We start from the raw sequence: 17,831 nt of genomic DNA, 5'->3' as shown, positions 1-17,831 counted from the left end.
AGGGTGTGGTCTGCTGGCTGCTGGCTGCATACTTTATTTTGGTGAAAGGTTATATTTTAAGTGCTTAGATTAGCGGAGCACTTGTCATAGCTAGGGAATGGGCAGGTAAGAGTGAACCCTTGGCCCTGTTTCATAAGTTCTCCAAATAGGAAATAGGTTTTTCGTTTGATGTCCAATTTTGTTTGTGCTGGGTTAAGGGGCCAGTGAGCCACAAGCAAAGACAATCTCTAACCCATGTCTGAAACCATTATTGATGTAATAAAACAGCTCACGGTTTAAAGAAAGTGCATTGTTTATTCTTGTTTATTGTCATTCTGCAAACTAATACATTTTGAAGAATGTAGCTTCTGCTACCGGAAGAGTTTTGATGACCCTTTATAAAGTATAGTTAAATCAGTGAGATTACTTCAAAATCTCCTTGCCCATTGAATTATGCATCTTCCAGGGCCAACTCAGCCCTTTTTCCTGAAATATAGTACCATAGTAGAATAGCACAATCCCCTTTTATAACTACCAGAGATGCATTATTATACCGTACTTTCTATTCATGAAGACATAAAATGATCAGTTCAAATAAGGGTTAACTCAACATGCCCTTACCTACTAACACTTGTAAAACAACTTGCAGATTCAGTAATCTTTGAGTTGCGTGCGATGGTTTGTGAGTGCCTGCAACTAAATTCTGCAAGTTACACAAATACAATGTTAACTATTTTTTTAAAATAAAATGAGGATCACCAGAACCCCCTAAACCAAAGGGGTCAATAATTTCCACCTACTCCATGCGGGGTGAGGGGTAATTAAATAACCATTGGATGGTATAAATCCATTTATACCACCCCTCTCCTCCATCCTTTGCTGATGTGGATGGGGAGCTAAATAATCTAAAAGTCCCTATGGGAGGCACAGATTGGGGTCTGTGCCTCCCGTAGGGATTTTTAGATTATTTAGCCCTCCCTCCATCCCTGTCTTGTGGAGTTAAATAAGAAACACTACCTACCCCTAAATTCCCCTGATGGGGAGGATGAAGCCATCCAGGTACCATCTGGTCACTAGGAGACTGACAATCAATGGGTACCACCATTAAAGAAAAGGGACCTTTTAGCAATGATCCTCGAAGCCCTCACTCCTCTATATTTGGTCCATGGAAATATGGGCAAGTTTTATTTTATATTGTTATCGGATGTGGCTTTTTATTGGGAGCCATGTTATGTATTGTATATATATATATATATATTGTATAAATACTCTAGGTACGTCCCTGTGGCTGCTGTGGCTGACGTTGGTAGGCATTGGCAGAGGGTCTCCCTTGTATCTGTGGTGGTGGCTGTGACTGATTGGAGTTGGATAGACGTCTCCCTCTCCTCCGTGGAATCAGGTATATAACAATTGGCCTTTTTTTACTCCGGTAATTAATTAAAGGTAGTGTTTTATTTTTTATATATTGTAGTGCTTTAAATATTTTTTTTTCATCAGGTTGTAATTACCTTGTGTTACCCCCTGTCCTGGTTGAGTCTCATGTCTGGATATTTTGTTTTATGCTAATTTAGGGTATATATTCAAAAAAGATGTTTAAAAGCCCCCCCCCTTGATTATTAGGGGGTCCTGAAGCACCCTTTTTAAGTTTTTTAAATTATACTTATTTGTTTATTTTTGTTATGTTTTATGTAGCAGGGGGTGGTAGGTTGACTAAAGTTCCAATTTTCATTTAAAGTTGCAGGCATCTCGCAAATTAGTTGATGCCAGTTTTTTTACAAATTGCATCTACATATGAGTGTATGCACAATTTTCTTTTTTTATTTTCTGCTAATGCGGAAGATAGAGTACACCTATGGTCTGATAATGCATTGTATCTAAAGTCACACCATAGAGAAAAGAGGGTTTCCGTTTTCAGATGAGTGTGTGCAGTGATAACCATTAGAACGAGAGGAAATAAACCACATAAACCACATGTATGACATCTGAGTGTGCTAATTTTATTAAATAAAAACTGAGTGCTATTTTTATTTTTTTCCCTTTATTAAATATACTTTTGTTGTGATTTACTTATCAAATCCCCCAAGTGTCCTTTTCCACTTTTCCTTCTTTTGCCCCGATTTATATAACACAAAAAATACAAGGTAAAAACAGAGATACACAGGATGTTTAAGATGAGGGACACTCGATTAACCCCCTTGCTGGGCACACAGATCTATTTTGTAAGTTTGTGTTGAGAGTGCGAAACGTATATAGGATGAGTGTTGTAGTTGTCAATCACTTCCATGTTCACAAATGCTTCATTGTTAATTTCCTTGCACCAACAAACGTCCTTACTGTAAAAAAAAAAAAAAGTGAACATATACAGACATATTAATACTAGAAAGTTGTTTTTTTTCTGAATACTGAATGCAAACATTAGTGAACAGAATGAAACAGACAATGAGATAACTGTTGACAGCTATTGCAGAGCTTAATGTTTCTGGGTATGACTGATAACTGAATTGAGGGACAACTGTGAAGATCATGCAATATGTAGTCTACAGCAGTTGGTTTGTTATCTACTGGACTGTGGCTTCCAGCATCTATACCCTCGCTCCATAAATAAGATCTGATTACAGATGGGACAATTTTTAATTTTTGGAGCTTTGTCCCTGCCTTTACCCCACTGATTTCAGGTCAGTTAACTTTACCTCTATGTACCCCTAAACTCGGACACCTCCTCTTCCTACTTCCTATAAGGCCTCTCGGAGCCAGCCCTAGGGAGTTTCCAGATATGATTGTGGAATAGCAAGCCAAAGCTCATAACACCTAAAGCATTTATTATATATTTCTAGTTTTTATTTACCTTCTAGTAATAAGTGCAGCAATGAGACAGGCTAGCAAAACAGCCAGAAGAACTGAGAGTATAACAGTAATGATTATCATGCCTGCACTACGTCGTGCAGGCCATGGCTCAATCTGGGATGGGTTCTGTCCTAAAAAAAACAAACAAACATTTGAATTAATATATGCATGTGCATGGTTATCAGTATTTATGTAATAAACAAAGGTAAATATAATTGCAGACATTATTTTCTCAAACATAAAGAAATGCTTCACAATGAGTCAAAGATATAAATACAGACAAGCATATTATTATAACCTATGGCTGCATGGGACGGGCTGGCAAGCTTCAGCACAGGTAGCACGAATAGCAAAATGGTCTGGTAGTTTAGTGATCCAAAAACATTTGGAAGACAGCATCCTAATACGCACAATCACCCAAAGGTACTATATGGAACCCCAAAAAAAAGAAGTACAGAAAGGATCCTATTCATACTGATATCTAGGCGGGCAGAAGTGGAGATTCAATTGAAATGTACACAAATGACAAGTAGTATTAAAAACAATATTAAAATCAAAACAGAACAGGAGGCATTTTCTATCCTGTGCCAACTCTTAGCCACTCTTCTGGGAAGGCTTTCCACAAGATTTTGAAGTGTTTCTGTGGGACTTTTTGCCCATTCAGTATAGCGTTTGTCACGTCAGGCACTGATATTGGGCACAAAGGCCTGTCTCACAATCTGCGTTCCAGTTCATCCAAAAGGTATTCGATGGGGTTGAGGTCAGGGCTTTGTGCAAGCCAGTCAAGTTCTTCCACACCAAACTCATCTAACCATGTCTTTATGGACCTTGCTTTGTGCACTGGGGTGCAGTCAGGCTGCAATAGAGGGCCTTACCCAAATTGTTCCCACGAAGTTGGAAGCATACAATTGTCTAAAATGTTTTTGTATGTTGTAGCATTAACACTACACCTTACTGAAGCAATGGGGCCAAGCCCAAACTCTAAAAACCAACCTCAGAGCCTCCATTATCCTTCCTCCACCAAAGTTTGCAGTAGGCACTATGCATTCCATTAGGTTGTGTTCTCCTGGCATCCAGAGTCATCCATGTGAGGCACGGAGACTGTTATGTCCTTAATAAGGTAATAATGCAATATGTAACTGATGCTTTTATTATACAGTCTGCTAACTGTTACCAAGAAAAACAATCCTCATCCGTCTTTTTATGTACCTGCCAGCTCCGCCAAGTTGATGACATCATGCTTGTATGGACGCCAGTGTCATCCACCCAAGCAGGCAGCAAGCACAACACTACATTTTCTTTTCCTACTCAATTTTTTTGTTGTTGTTGAATTTTGTTGCCAAATGGCTGCTGCAGGAGCGATTCCAAAGATCATTTGATTATATTGAAATAAAACACTGTGAGAATTGATGCTGAGTAATTTGTGAGATTCTGGATGTACTTCGAGATGAAGGTAAGCATTCTTTAAATCAAGTTTTGTGAAATGTTTCCCTCAGCTAAGTTAGCAAAAATCACTTCCATTCTTGGTAAAGGATACTTATCCACTGCTAATTATTCATTCAACACCATCCTAAAGTCTCCACATATTCGATTCCGTCCATCTTTCTTCCGTACTGGTACAATAGGAGAGGCCCATTCACTACGATGAACTGGTGATATAATATTTAACGCCTCTAACTTTCTCAGTTCAGCATCAACTCCTGCCATTAAAGCAAATGGTGCTGTCTGAGCTTTGCAAAACTTTCCACTCACGTTAACCCATGCGATGCTGCGTAGATAACGGGAGCAGAAATCCGTAGGTTCTCCGTCAGGGGTTAAAGGGCCGTGCAAGCGATTGGTTGATGCCAGAGGAGGCCGCTGCAGGCGACCAATAGGCTCACTCACACGGCCCTTTAACACGCGGCACCAACTTGGCCGGCAGAGACCATTGGTCTCCCTGCTCCAACAGTTAAGTCCGTACGAACGACCAATAAAGTCGCTTGTACAGACCTTTAACTGTTGGAGCAGGGAGACCAAGTTGCTGCACCAGGATTATAAAAGTCTGTACAAGCGATTCTATTGGTCGCCAGCAGGGGGTTCATCTTCCATCAACCAATGAAGTACAGGTGTACTTCATTGGTTGATGGCAGAGGAGGCCCCTGCAGGCGACCAATAGAGTTGCTTGTACGGACATTTAAAATCCTGGCGCCAAAGCTGCTGCGTAGTCCGTACCGTGTTTACCCCGTATTAACCCCTTCTACAAAAAAGAAGAAAAAGAATGTACACGAATATTCGCCCGAGCCGAACACAGGAACGGGCGAATATTTGCGGAATACAAAGATTTTTTCCCACACAAAGACGAACACGAAGAGTTGGCAAGTCTAATGAAAATACTGTGTGTATTAGACTATGACTGTGTGATTGAGTGATCACCAGTGTGTTTGTGTCGGTATGAGTAAACGTTATGGCATATTAAGATATTGCAAAGAATGATGGAGGTGATAACAATGTTATGATGGCACTAATGACAAAAGCTACTAATAATTGTAATTATTATTACACGAGGTGTGTTATTTTTGATTTTGCCACTGGGTACTAGGCAAGGTTTGCATGTTTTCCCTTACCACAGTCTAGGGGAGTATAGAAATTCACCTTCTGTCTACAGTGGCTTGTCTCCCACATATATTTTTTAAAGAATCAATATATCTATTAGGAGATCAATGGATGTTTTTAAATAATTTATTATCCTTACCTGTTTTCAAAGAAATTAAATCAGACCAACGTGTTTCATTGATCATGACAGTGCCGTTCATACTTAGCACAACAAATTTCACTCTAGGAACACAAAAATTACATGCTCAAGTTATTAAAATTTTGATTACAAAATATTAGTATATTAGATATTATAATATATTATATATTCTATATAATAGAAATATTTATTAGCAGGAGTAAAAAAAGGGAACAAATCATGAAAACCTACTATTGTTGTATCTGCTACATAGCATAGCTACAAAAATAGTATTTTTCTGTATATATATACTGTATTGGCTCGATTATAGGCCGCACCCGATTAAAAGAAAAATTTATTTTAAAAAAAATACACATTAATGGAATGGTAAAACAGTATTTTACCTAATAAACAGGAATACATGTATTTTAGGATTTTTGGTATCTATTATGTAGTTAGTCAGCATATGTTATATATAAACAGAAATTTGTTAAACCAATAGCTGTTGTTTGCTAACCCAAGTTTAAGTTTAAAAGATTAATTGATCATTAGAAACCCTTTTGCAATTGTTAGCACAGCTAACATGAAAACGGCTAAGTGGCCTCAAACTTTTTAACGATAGTGTACAGTATATCATCTTCATCATGTTTAATCACAACCATTGTTTTTCTTCACTAAAAATGATTAACTTATTTGTTCATATTATCCTCAGGGGGGTGGGGGTGTAATTGGTAAGAATAGTCACCAGGTTCTGTCTATGGGTTGCAGGAGCAACATTTAGGTACAGGGCAGGGATGGAGAAGGAGCAAAGCATAGGATGTGGTCTCCAAAGGAGTTTTCGGATAGTTACACATCTCACCCCTATGGGAAAAGAGTGGAATCATAGTTTTTTTCATGCTTTTAGGAGGTGAGGTAGAGTGAATTGAAGGCTCTGCATGAGGTCCTTGCTCTCAATGTAACTTTTCCCCCCCATATATTTATGAATGGGAGCAGCAGAGGGGTATATACCTGGTACCTATACCCCAGTTCAGAGGAGATCAGAGGGCGCTTCTAATTTTTTTTACATTTAAAAAGTAAAAAATAGTATTACAAATGCAATAAAAGTAAAATAATAATAAATGGTACCCTTGTGATACCATCATGATATCACTAGGGTCCCCAAGATAGAAGTCCTTGGGTAATGTCTATCCATGTTGCATCGGGAGCAGAATAAATAAAAATAATAATAAAAAGATGAAGAACACCTGTAATACTTTGGTCCAATACCTTGTATCACAAAAATAATTATGGTGCTATATGAATTTCTATGGTTTCAAAAGGTGAATGATGTGGTAAAGATGTTAAAATACGTCCAGTCTTTAGGGTACCCTTGGTCATGAAGGGATTAACTAAAGTGCTTTTGACTTGAAAATCTAATTTACATAGAAACAGAATTGAACAACCATTAGTCTGCCCATTTTTGGTAATTCAGACCTTAAACGGTTCTTGTTCTTCTCTTAGACTTTAATAGCTGTGATTATGTTACAAACAACAGTTTGAGAATGTACATGTAATCAGAAAACTGTATTCTTTATATCTCATGTTAATAATGGCAGTGATCGACATCAGATGGAGAAACGGGAAGAAGGAAGGTACATTTAGAGCAGGTTAGAAAATGAATAATCTACAAAGAACTGTAATTGCTCAAACCCAACACAGGGCTTGTCTGAATGTTTATTAAATTAGGCAGAACACGTTGCACAATTTTTTAAATTATCATGAATGTGCCAAATTTCTGGATATTTCTTAAGGAACGTAAGGTGCTTGTCTGCTGCATTACTAATTGCACTACATTGGTAAGTACAGAGATTTGAATTGCTTATCTTACCTATAAGGTCCAGTTTTTGATAGTGCTCCATTACAGAAAGTAACGTTGGTGCAGCTGGACGCCGAGCCAACCTCAAGCATTGCAGCAGTCTTCACAGATGTGTCAGAACAAGGATATTCAGATCCAAGGGTTTTGAGAATGTGGTAGAATTTATTGGTTTCAAATCTTGAGTAAGGACTGGGTGTGCTCAGATGCGTATAATTTAATTTTGGAACAACTGTAACAAATTTGGAAAATAAATTCAAACTTCAAGATGAAAGGAACACGCACAAAATAAGTAAGCTAAACCTAACCTTTGTGTTAAGGGGATCTATTCACTAAACTGCATGTATGTTGGACAAAAATATTTATCATTTAATTATATTGGGGGTGATGGTTTAGCTAAATTTTGCATGTTTCAGAAAAGGACATGAGCATTTTCATTAAACATACAAGTCTTTGCATGACCTTGCCACAAACTCGCAAAATTTAAAGTTGCAGGCACTTGCAAACAACTTGTATTAAAGTGAATATATGGGTTGTTTTGCAAGTGTTAACATGGAAGAGATATAGACAGACACCATTATGGGTTTTTATGATATATACCTGACCTTGGTCTGCCGATGCTTGTGACTTTGTAGAGTTTGGTCATTCACGTTAATCCTTAATTTGACTAAAAACACAACTTCTTAGTGAATAGACCAAACAGTGTTGACTATTAAGTTTTCTCCAAATATGTCCAAAATTGAGGACATATATGAAAAGCATAGTGTAGAGTATCAGCCTGCAAGGAACAATTATATAAATATTCCTTAACATGCTGGTGTGGCCTATAATGTGAATGTTTCCCAACGTTCTATACATCAGCTTTCCAACTATGTTGGATGTGTGTAGCTCATAAATGGGGCAGTCTATGTTCTAGTCAATACATTGACATTGCATTTCTACATACCACTATTTAGAGCAACAACCAGCCAGATGTCATTACCAGAATACTGGTTGAAGATACATTGCGGTTGTTCCAGCACAAAGCCTGAGAGTGTTAGCTTTCCTAGAAGTGGCTTAGTAGTGATTTGTGGAACATAATAAGGAACATCTGAAACACAAAACAAAGAGGACGGTTACGAATAAATCAAACAGAACATAAAAGCAGACAGCATACTGGACAATTATCAATTGATAAGCAAAATGCAAATTGTAATTAAAATGCCGCTGTCAATTGCGGATTGACAGAAAACAGACAAACACATAAATAAATACAAAATGATAGTGCTAATTGTATTCAACAATGACATGTAAAAACTATTCCTCAGTAATTCAAAAAACATAATGTTTCCCCAAGCTTGTTATTAACCCTTCCGTGACAAATGTATCCTTTCATGTGTCTGGATTTGTGTGTGTCTTTCTGGGTTTGTGTTTGAAACATGTTAGGCAGCACTCAAACTCTTTGTGCCCGAACAGGACTCCATCTGATCCAAAACAACAAAATTGAAATAAAACAATGAAACCACATTGCAACATTTCAATCCAACTACAGGATCTTTTTCAACCCTTGAAAAAACATTTATTAACCTTACTTTGAGCACAGGGGCACGCTGGAAAAGGAAAGGGCCCTCCCTAAAATGGTGCCACTAAGTTGGATGCATACAATTGTCTAAAATGTATGTCAAGGTATTAAAATTACCCTTCACTGGTACTAAGAAGCCTTGGAAAACAGCCCCACACCTCTTCCACCAAACTTTACAGTTGGTGCTATGCATTCTGGTAGGTAGCGTTCTCTTGGCATCTGCCAAACCCAGAATTCCAGATAGTGGATAGTGGAAACACTGTTTCCACTACTTCAGAGTACAGTGGTGATGTGCTTACAACCCAACGGTTGGCTTTCTGCATTGTCACCTTTAACGTGTGTGCAGCTGCTCGGCCATAGAAGCCCATTTGAAGAAGCTCCTGGCTCACAGTGCTTGTGCTGTTTTTCCTTACAGAAGCAGTTTGGAACTCTGTAAAAAGGACGCTACAGTGGACAGAGAATTTTTACACTCTGCATGATTTAGCACTCATCAGCCCCCTCCGTGAGAGTGTGTATGGTCTACCGCTTTGTGGCTGAGCTGTTGCTACTACTAGACATTTCGACTTCACGATAATAGAACTTACAGTGGACCAGGGCAGATCTAACAGGGCAGAAAATTCACAAACTGACTTGTGGCAAAAGTGGCATCCCTTAGTATGACCCATTCTGCTGCCAATGTTAGAAATATCTGTTAGAAATGGATGTGAGTGAAACACCTAAGCTCAATAAGCATCTAACCTAATAAACATATGTGCATCCACCGCCTGGATACTCACAGCCGGTGGATGTTGGTCGCTGTGTTAAAAATAGAATGCATTATTCTTTTTCTAAATGTGTTACACATTAACATAAATAGCTACCAGTAAGTCACTAAGTGACATAAAAGGTCTTGGTAACGTCCGGCATTTAACCGCACCTTTAGCTACACCCCTCTTTGAATTTTACAAAGATTAGGAAAAAAGGTGTATTTCTTTAGTTAATCGACACTGTGAAACATTCTCACAGAGAACTGCGTCCGAGGGATATGAATGTATCACAGAAGGTTTAGGAGAAGGTTGAGCATTGAGGTGTTAGCTGCTGCATTCTAAGACATTTAGTTTTAAAGAGTGGTATGGGTTACTCTTCCCAGCTGGTAGCTTGTACTACTCATCTCTGTCCAAATTCACGACATAAAGCCTACAGCAGCTTTTACGTTAGCCCTAGTACATAGTAAGCATAGCATCTTCCTAGAGTGACGCAGTTATTACAACTGCAGGTTGAGTGTTTGGACTTAGCCATCACTGTTCCCAGGTACATAAGGCATTTCCTTCTTCCAAAGAGAGTCCTCCGTAGGAACTAAAGGAGCCCACGCAAAAAAATGGTCTTCCAAAGACCCAACCAGGGATCCAGGAGTAGGCATACAAGTTGTTGTTTTTTTTAATCTTTAGCGGCATAGGTTATCTATATTCAAGACATGCAACCATAAATGTTATTAGATACTGTTCCGCTTAGACAAAACATCAATTGAGCTTTCTAGTATGTTACGCAAATACAATTTAGAAGATTTGAAGGTCTGACCATATAGGAACAACTAAAACTTTTTTTAAAAAACTTTTATCTCTCTGCACAGATATCTGACTGCTAAAATAAAGAACAAGGTAATAACTTTAGCCTCTCCTATTGATGCTCCTTTTGGAAACAAAGGAATAAAGAAATCATAAAGTGCACATCAATTCATGTTTTGTCTATATGTTATGTGTAATACTTAAATGTATTGTTATTTGTTGATGGAATAAAAAAATCATTAAAAAATAACTCTTTTATAGTTTCTATGGCAATAAATGTCTCCTTTTATATTACGTGACAATAAAGTGTTCCTGGAAAAAATAGGAAGGAGATTGCATTTTACATGATAAATTATTTCTGTGACTGGATGTGCTCATTCAATTCATTATTTGGAATGATGTTGCATTTAATTACAAACACACCTCTAAACAACCCCTGGTTGGTAAAAGAGCTTGAATTTGTGTGCAACTTGGCTTATGTTTAATTGTCTGGTTGTGCTAGCTATTAATGTGTTAGGAAAGATAAAAACGTAGAATTTGATAGCAAATAAGAACCATTCAGCCCATCTAGTCTGCATCTTTTTCCCGATCAGTCTTTGGTCAGGTCAGGTTTCCTATAGTGAGGAACGTTTAATGTCTGCCCCATGCCTGTTTAAATTCCCTAACTGTATTAGCTTCTATTTATCTTCTACCCTCTTCTACAACTTTCTTACATTACATCAAAATTTTGACCCTCCCGTTTTAAACTATAGCCTCTTGTTCTAACATTTCTCCATTGGAGAGGCAAAATATGACATTGGTATATTCAATTAACACTGCAGAATTTCAGTTTTCGTTAACCCCTTTCAGCCTTTATATTATATGTAGAAACCAAGTCTTCAAAACATTTACCTGCAAAAGTAAGAGCCAGTGTACCTAGAAACAGCCAGACATTTCCACAGAGACCCATCACTGCACCGATTCCTTCAAATTTTCTTCCAGAGTCCACTTTTGGAACAGATTTTGTATCAAGACATCTGCCAAGTGAGTATTTTCTAGCCTCTGACAACTAATATAACATGAGGTTGCATGGGTTCTATAGAATGTTTGCTTTGGGGGAGAATGCAACAATACCATACAAACGTTCTTGACCTTTAAAAAAGAACTATTGAGATCCCAAACACGTCAGACTTGTTTTTTTTTTTTAGAAAAATGAAGCATGAAGACAACTGCCTTGTTAAAGTTAAGTATTTGTCAAATGTTACCTGCTCTACCGATTGCATTCAATCCATCAGAATACAAAAAATAAAAACACATATCTGGTACTATGAGGTCAGGTTCCCAGTTCCAGCTTCCATATCTCTTCCCCAACTATCATTGTAGTATATGGTGAAATATGTTTTGTTCATCTGGTACTTGCTATCCATAGAAATATTTTATTTAATGGTTTGCGTACACAGATAACCTTTAGTACTTTAGTTTGACCTATAGCTGGTTAGGAATTTAGAAGGTGTGGTTTAAAGTATGCTTATGTTTGTTTAGTGTGATAAATTGTCACCAGGAGGCTTAGTTGGCTATAGAATGGACAGGCTTTTTTCATTGCCAGGACTGCAGTTCACCACAGTGCACTGTTGCTTTAGTGGCTTGCTCTTATTCACTAAAGCCCAAGCTGGCATACTTGCATTGATGAGTTTGCAAGTAAGATCGCCAACTTTCACAAAGCAATTTTGTGTAGAATCTTTGAATATTTGCTCAGGGGAGCCATGGTCAGGGATGTGACAAGGCTGTGGCCAGGTCATGATGTTATAATTTGGGGAATTTTTTTTAAGCAGAGAGAAAGGAGACAGAAAAGAAAAAAAACAAAAGATGTTTGAGTGGGTAGAGTGAGACAATAGAAAAGAAGAGATAAAAAAGAAAGGAGAGAAGAGAGAAAGAAAAGGAGAGGAACATAAAAGAAGAAAAAAAGAGAAAAGAAAGAAACAAGAGAAAAGAGGAATGAGAGAGGGTATAAGGAAAACAAGAAAGAAAGGAGGGAAGGGAAAAGAAGAGAAAAGGGATTTGGACGAGTGAAAACAATTAGGAAGAGAGATAGGTGAGACATAACACACACTTATTCTAACACAGAGGCACTCATACGAACATAGACACTGACACACACACGGACTCTGACACATTTACCCACACACTGGCACACACATGCATTCCCAGACACTAACTTACACCCTGACTAAAACACACAAACTTAGACACTCTCACTAACAACCCCCCGACACTACCACTAACACACTGACAGACACACACAGCCAGATGTTGATACACACATAGTAACACCAACTGACAGACATACCCTGACACCCACACTAACACACCCAAACACTAACATACCCATACAATACACACCCACATAACACATTAACCCACACAGAGCCGGCCTTAGGTGTCCTGGCGCCCTGTGCGGACTACTCCTCTGGCGCCCCCCCATCCCAAAAAAAGAAAGGAATAACAAAACTTGTAACAAAACCCCAATCACTATATACTACGCTAAACATTGATGTGGTGTAGGCCTACCACTTCATTGTCTGGCTTAGTAGTAGGGATGCACCGAAACGAATTCTGGACTGAAACCGAAAGTGCAGCATTTACCTGGCCAAAACCGAATATGACCCCCCCACACCATAAAAAAATCTAACACTTTTATTTAAAGTAAGTAACACACCAAATAGGACAAAACAATTAAATAACAATATTATATATAATATTATATATATATATATATATATATATATAATATATATATATATATATGATTAACAGCAATCACATTCCTATCATGCCCAGATTCCAGGATGTACTCGTAGACTTGGCATGATAGGAGTATGATTGCCCTATCTACCCCTTCTCAGTCCCTTCTGCCCTATCTACCCATTCTCACTCCCTTCTCCCTATCTACCCCCTTTCCCCTGTCTCACTCCCTTCTCCCTATCTACCCCCATCTAACTATCTACCCTTTCCCTCTTTGAAGTTCACTTACCTTTCAGGAGTCCTGCGGTGGGGGTGCAAGGCCTCTGCCTCCCAGCTCTGCCACTGTATGGAACAGTATAGAGTGATGGGAGTTATGATGTACTTTTAGAGCATACCGTATTTGCTCGATTATAAGACGAGGTTTTTTTCAGAGCAAATGCTCTGAAAAATACCCCTCGTCTTATAATCGGGGTCGTCTTCTAATCAGACCTCAAATAGAGGTCTGATTAGGAGACTAAGGTCCAGATCCCCCGCACCGCTGCAGGGGACCTGGATCCTCCTATCGTCGCCCCCCCCCCCGCACGCACGCACTTACCGGTGCTTCCGGAGGTGAAGTTGGCAGCGGGGGTTTGTATGCGTCCGTCGCAAATACCTTCCCCGACTGTCAGAGATCAGAGTTCCAGAGTTCCTGATCGCTGACAGCCGGGGAAGGTATTTGCGACGGACGCATACAAACCCCCGCTGCCAACTCCACCTACTCCCGGCTGCCGCGGAATGAGACGTCAACCCGCTGCCCCGGCAATACAGCAGGAAATTGGAAGCACCGGTAAGTAAGTAAGTGTGTGTGTGTGTGTGTGTGTGTGTGTGTGTGTGTGTAGGACATTTCTGGAATGCCTTACACCCCTATATGCCACTCTGGCACTTAGGGGGTTAAAAGGCATATTATGGGGCAGAGTGGCATATAGGGAGGTATAAGGCATTTCAGGAGGCAGAGTGGCGTTAAGGGGGCATTTAATAGAGCACTCTGCCTCCTGAAATGCCTTATACCTCCCTATATGCCACTCTGCCCCATAATATGCCTTTTAACCCCCTAAATGCCAGAGTGGCATATAGGGGTATAAGGCATTTCTGGAGGCAGAGTGCTCTATATAATGCCTTTTAACTCCCTTAATGCCACTCTGCCTCCTGGAATGCCTTATACCTCCCTATATGCCACTCTGCCCCATAATATGCATTTTAACCCCCTAAATGCCAGAATGGGATATAGGGGTATAAGGCATTTCTGGAGGCAGAGTGGCACATAGGGGGTCAAAAGGCATACCATGGGGCACAGTGGCATATAGAGGGTTAAAAGGCATATCATGGGCCACAGTGCCATATTGGTGTGGCAAGCCTGGGGGCAGATGTGCGTAACTGGGGGCAGGTTGGAAAATACAAGGAAATAAAAACAAAAAAAATATTTTTCTCAATCATAGCTTTTATTAAAAAAAATAGTTTACATGAATTAACATTTACTGGTAAAACTTTTTTCCTTTAGGGTCGTCTTATATTCAGGCTTTTTCTTTTTTTCCTAAGTTAATATTCAGATTTTGGGGGGTCGTCTTATAATCAGGGTCGTCTTATAATCGAGCAAATACGGTAATTAGATCATGAAAAAGACATTGGAAATGGTACAGCATAACACCCATCACTCTCACACACTTACCAATCCACACATATACTAATCCACACGTATACCAATCCACACATATACTAATCCACACGTATACCAATCCACACACATACCAATCCACACGCACACCAATCCACATGCACACCAATCCACACGCACACCAATCCACACGCACACCAATCCACACATATACACTGATCCACACATATACACTAATCCACACATATACACTAATCCACACATATACCAATCCACACACATACCAATCCACACACATACCAATCCACACGTATACCAATCCACACATATACACTAATCCACACATATATACCAATCCACACACATACCAATCCACACACATACCAATCCACACATATACTAATCCACATATACACCAATCCACACATATACCAATCCACTCTCACTAAATGCTTTCCTACCTTTCCTCTTTTCTCCTTACAGCTCCTTTTCCTTCTCTTCGCTCCTCTTCTTCTTCAGTTCTTCTGTCTTCTTCCGGGTCAGAGGGCACGGACAGCGGTGGGCGCGGCTTCAGTGTTGTGCGCCGGGATCTGACAACAAACCCCGGCGCACAGCAGCTGTTGCCGCGCGGATCACAAGGGAGCAGTATCGGAGGTCTTTAACAGACCTCCGGCTCCCTTGAGTGATTTTAAGCCGGGTTCAAGGGAGATCCCCCCCCCGCGGCGGCAGACCCCGCGGCGGCGCCCCCTGGAGTGTGGCGCCCTGTGCGGTCGCACAGGTCGCACACCCCAAAGGCCGGCCCTGAACCCACACATACCCTGACACTAACACACACCCTGACAATCACAGTTAAAAACACACACACTGAGACTCTCACTAACACACACACACAGCTAGACACTGCTATTCGGACACTGACACTAACCTAGACACATACACTCACACTAACATGCACACATACACTGGCACACATACAGACACTAACACAAACCCAGATACTCACACTAACACACCAATGCACTCACACAATAACATACCCAGGAACATAAACACACCTAGATACTCACACTAACACACCCAGACACACACCAACATACACCCATTCAAACACTAACCCAGACACATAAACACACCCACTCACATTAACACACACCCAGATATTCAAACACACTCACACTAACACACACCCAGACATTTACACTAACACACATATCCAGACACTAACACACACCCAGTCACTCACACTAAGACACACAGACACTAAAATACTCAAACACGCAAATACACCCCCAGACACAAACACTAATAGACCCAGGCACAAACACACACAACAAATTACACTCCCAGGCACATACACCCTAGTGGAACTCACCCTAAGTTAAGCATTAGTGTATCTTCAATGCAGTTCCACAGGCACACCCAAACACTCACACTAACACATACAACTGCTCCCACTCAAACACCCAGACACTCTCATTAACACACAAACATGCAGACACACACTAACGAACATACACTTAGTTGCTATGGAAGTAGTAGCCTTGATGCAGTGTTAAAAACATCAATGCTTGTTGAAGAAGGGTTTTGGGAGTGCTGTTGGTTAAGCTCCAATAATAAATAAAATGCCCTTGAGGTAAAAGTACCGGTGAGCTGGGTAACAGAGTCAATGGCAGTCATGTAGAAGAGAACATAGGCCTTCCCATTCTAAAAACTGGAATAAAAGGTAATAAGTAATTGGAATCTAGCAAAGAAAAGTACCCATTGACTTCTTTAGGACAGAGTTTACTGTATGGGCACTGCACAATCATTTCTGGTTGCTGTGGCCGTTGTACGCTATAGCCTGGTGATTAGCACCTTCAATTGTTGTCATTCCTCCAGTGATGGTTTAATGGCAATCAGTTATATTTCCAACATTGTAGTTCTCTCCAACAGCAATTCCGGAGAAGTATGTAAGTTCAACGTAGCAGGGTTTCTGGTAGTCCGGAAGGAGCAGTGGTGCAGCTTGTCAAAGGCATATTGAGCTTTCTCGGTTAATTTAAAGTGCTGGTCAGAAGAAGATTCTGCTGCAGATAATGCAGATAATGGAGTTCAATTTACATGGCCCCTCTTATGACAGGCTGGGGGTACTTCAGATGGGGATGGCATACTGATTTGAAAGGTTGTAGCGAGGAGAGCATTCCACATTTTTCTCAACATCCTGTATATCCGAATCACCAGGGATGCTGGAATTGCAGCCTTTTCGGCAATATGGAACGTATGTATGGGACATTGGATGCCACTTGTGTGAAGCTGCATATTGACAAAAATAAGGCTGTCATTACTTACATACTTAATGCTTCATTACAAAAAAACACTTTAGGAAAGGTGGTGGGACTTTAAATTGAACAATACCTGACAGGCTGTAACAAGCCTGGTAATCAGGGTACTTCTCAGGTAATGTGTACGTATACAAAAATATGAAAACCAGTAAAAGGAGAAGAGTACGTGAAAAAATATATAAGGACTTTCCTTTTTTGTGTTAGACAACACGGCTGCAACCCTTAGAAAAACCCTCTCCGGGTGTTGAAGTGGTTAGGTCAGGGTACACTAGGGGGCGCTCATGTATTCCGTTCGGTAGAAATCCGAAATAAAAATGGAGAAAAAGGAGAAGAAAATATATAGTGTAGATGTATGGTATAATCTGCCCTGCGTATCACAAATTTTGCACTCACAGTGTTTCTTGTATTTCTATGCGTAGCAATGATCACATAGGGATCCACATCGGAAGTGTATATCCAAAGGAAAAGAACAAAAAGGATCCGATAGTGTGTTAACGTTTAACTTGCAGAGCACGCAAGGAGTGGAAGTGTACCGTATTTGCTCGATTATAAGACGACCCCCCAAAATCTGAATATTAACTTAGGAAAAAAAGAAAAAGCCTGAATATAAGACGACCCTAAAGGAAAAAAGTTTTACCAGTAAATGTTAAT

At 39.8% G+C, this 17,831-nt stretch overlaps 1 protein-coding gene across 1 annotated transcript; it reads right to left on the bottom strand.

The window, feature by feature from the left end:
• Nucleotides 1-1,980: 1,980 nt before the first annotated feature.
• On the bottom strand, nucleotides 1,981-11,573 carry LOC128474892 (uroplakin-3b-like). The gene is made up of 6 exons (XM_053457310.1): nucleotides 11,382-11,573; nucleotides 8,332-8,475; nucleotides 7,401-7,617; nucleotides 5,555-5,637; nucleotides 2,825-2,954; nucleotides 1,981-2,312 (listed from the first exon to the last, which is right to left on the bottom strand). Exons 1-6 carry the CDS (start codon nucleotides 11,437-11,439, stop codon nucleotides 2,192-2,194), a joined length of 753 nt encoding a protein of 250 aa, XP_053313285.1. The 5' UTR covers nucleotides 11,440-11,573; the 3' UTR covers nucleotides 1,981-2,191.
• Between the last annotated feature and the right edge of the window lie 6,258 nt (nucleotides 11,574-17,831).

Source organism: Spea bombifrons, chromosome 2 (genome assembly GCF_027358695.1).
Source record: "Spea bombifrons isolate aSpeBom1 chromosome 2, aSpeBom1.2.pri, whole genome shotgun sequence".
In the NCBI taxonomy this organism is placed as follows: Eukaryota; Metazoa; Chordata; class Amphibia; order Anura; family Pelobatidae; genus Spea; species Spea bombifrons.
Note: the sequence above shows the minus strand (reverse complement) of the source record. Positions and strands in the feature narration are given on the sequence as shown.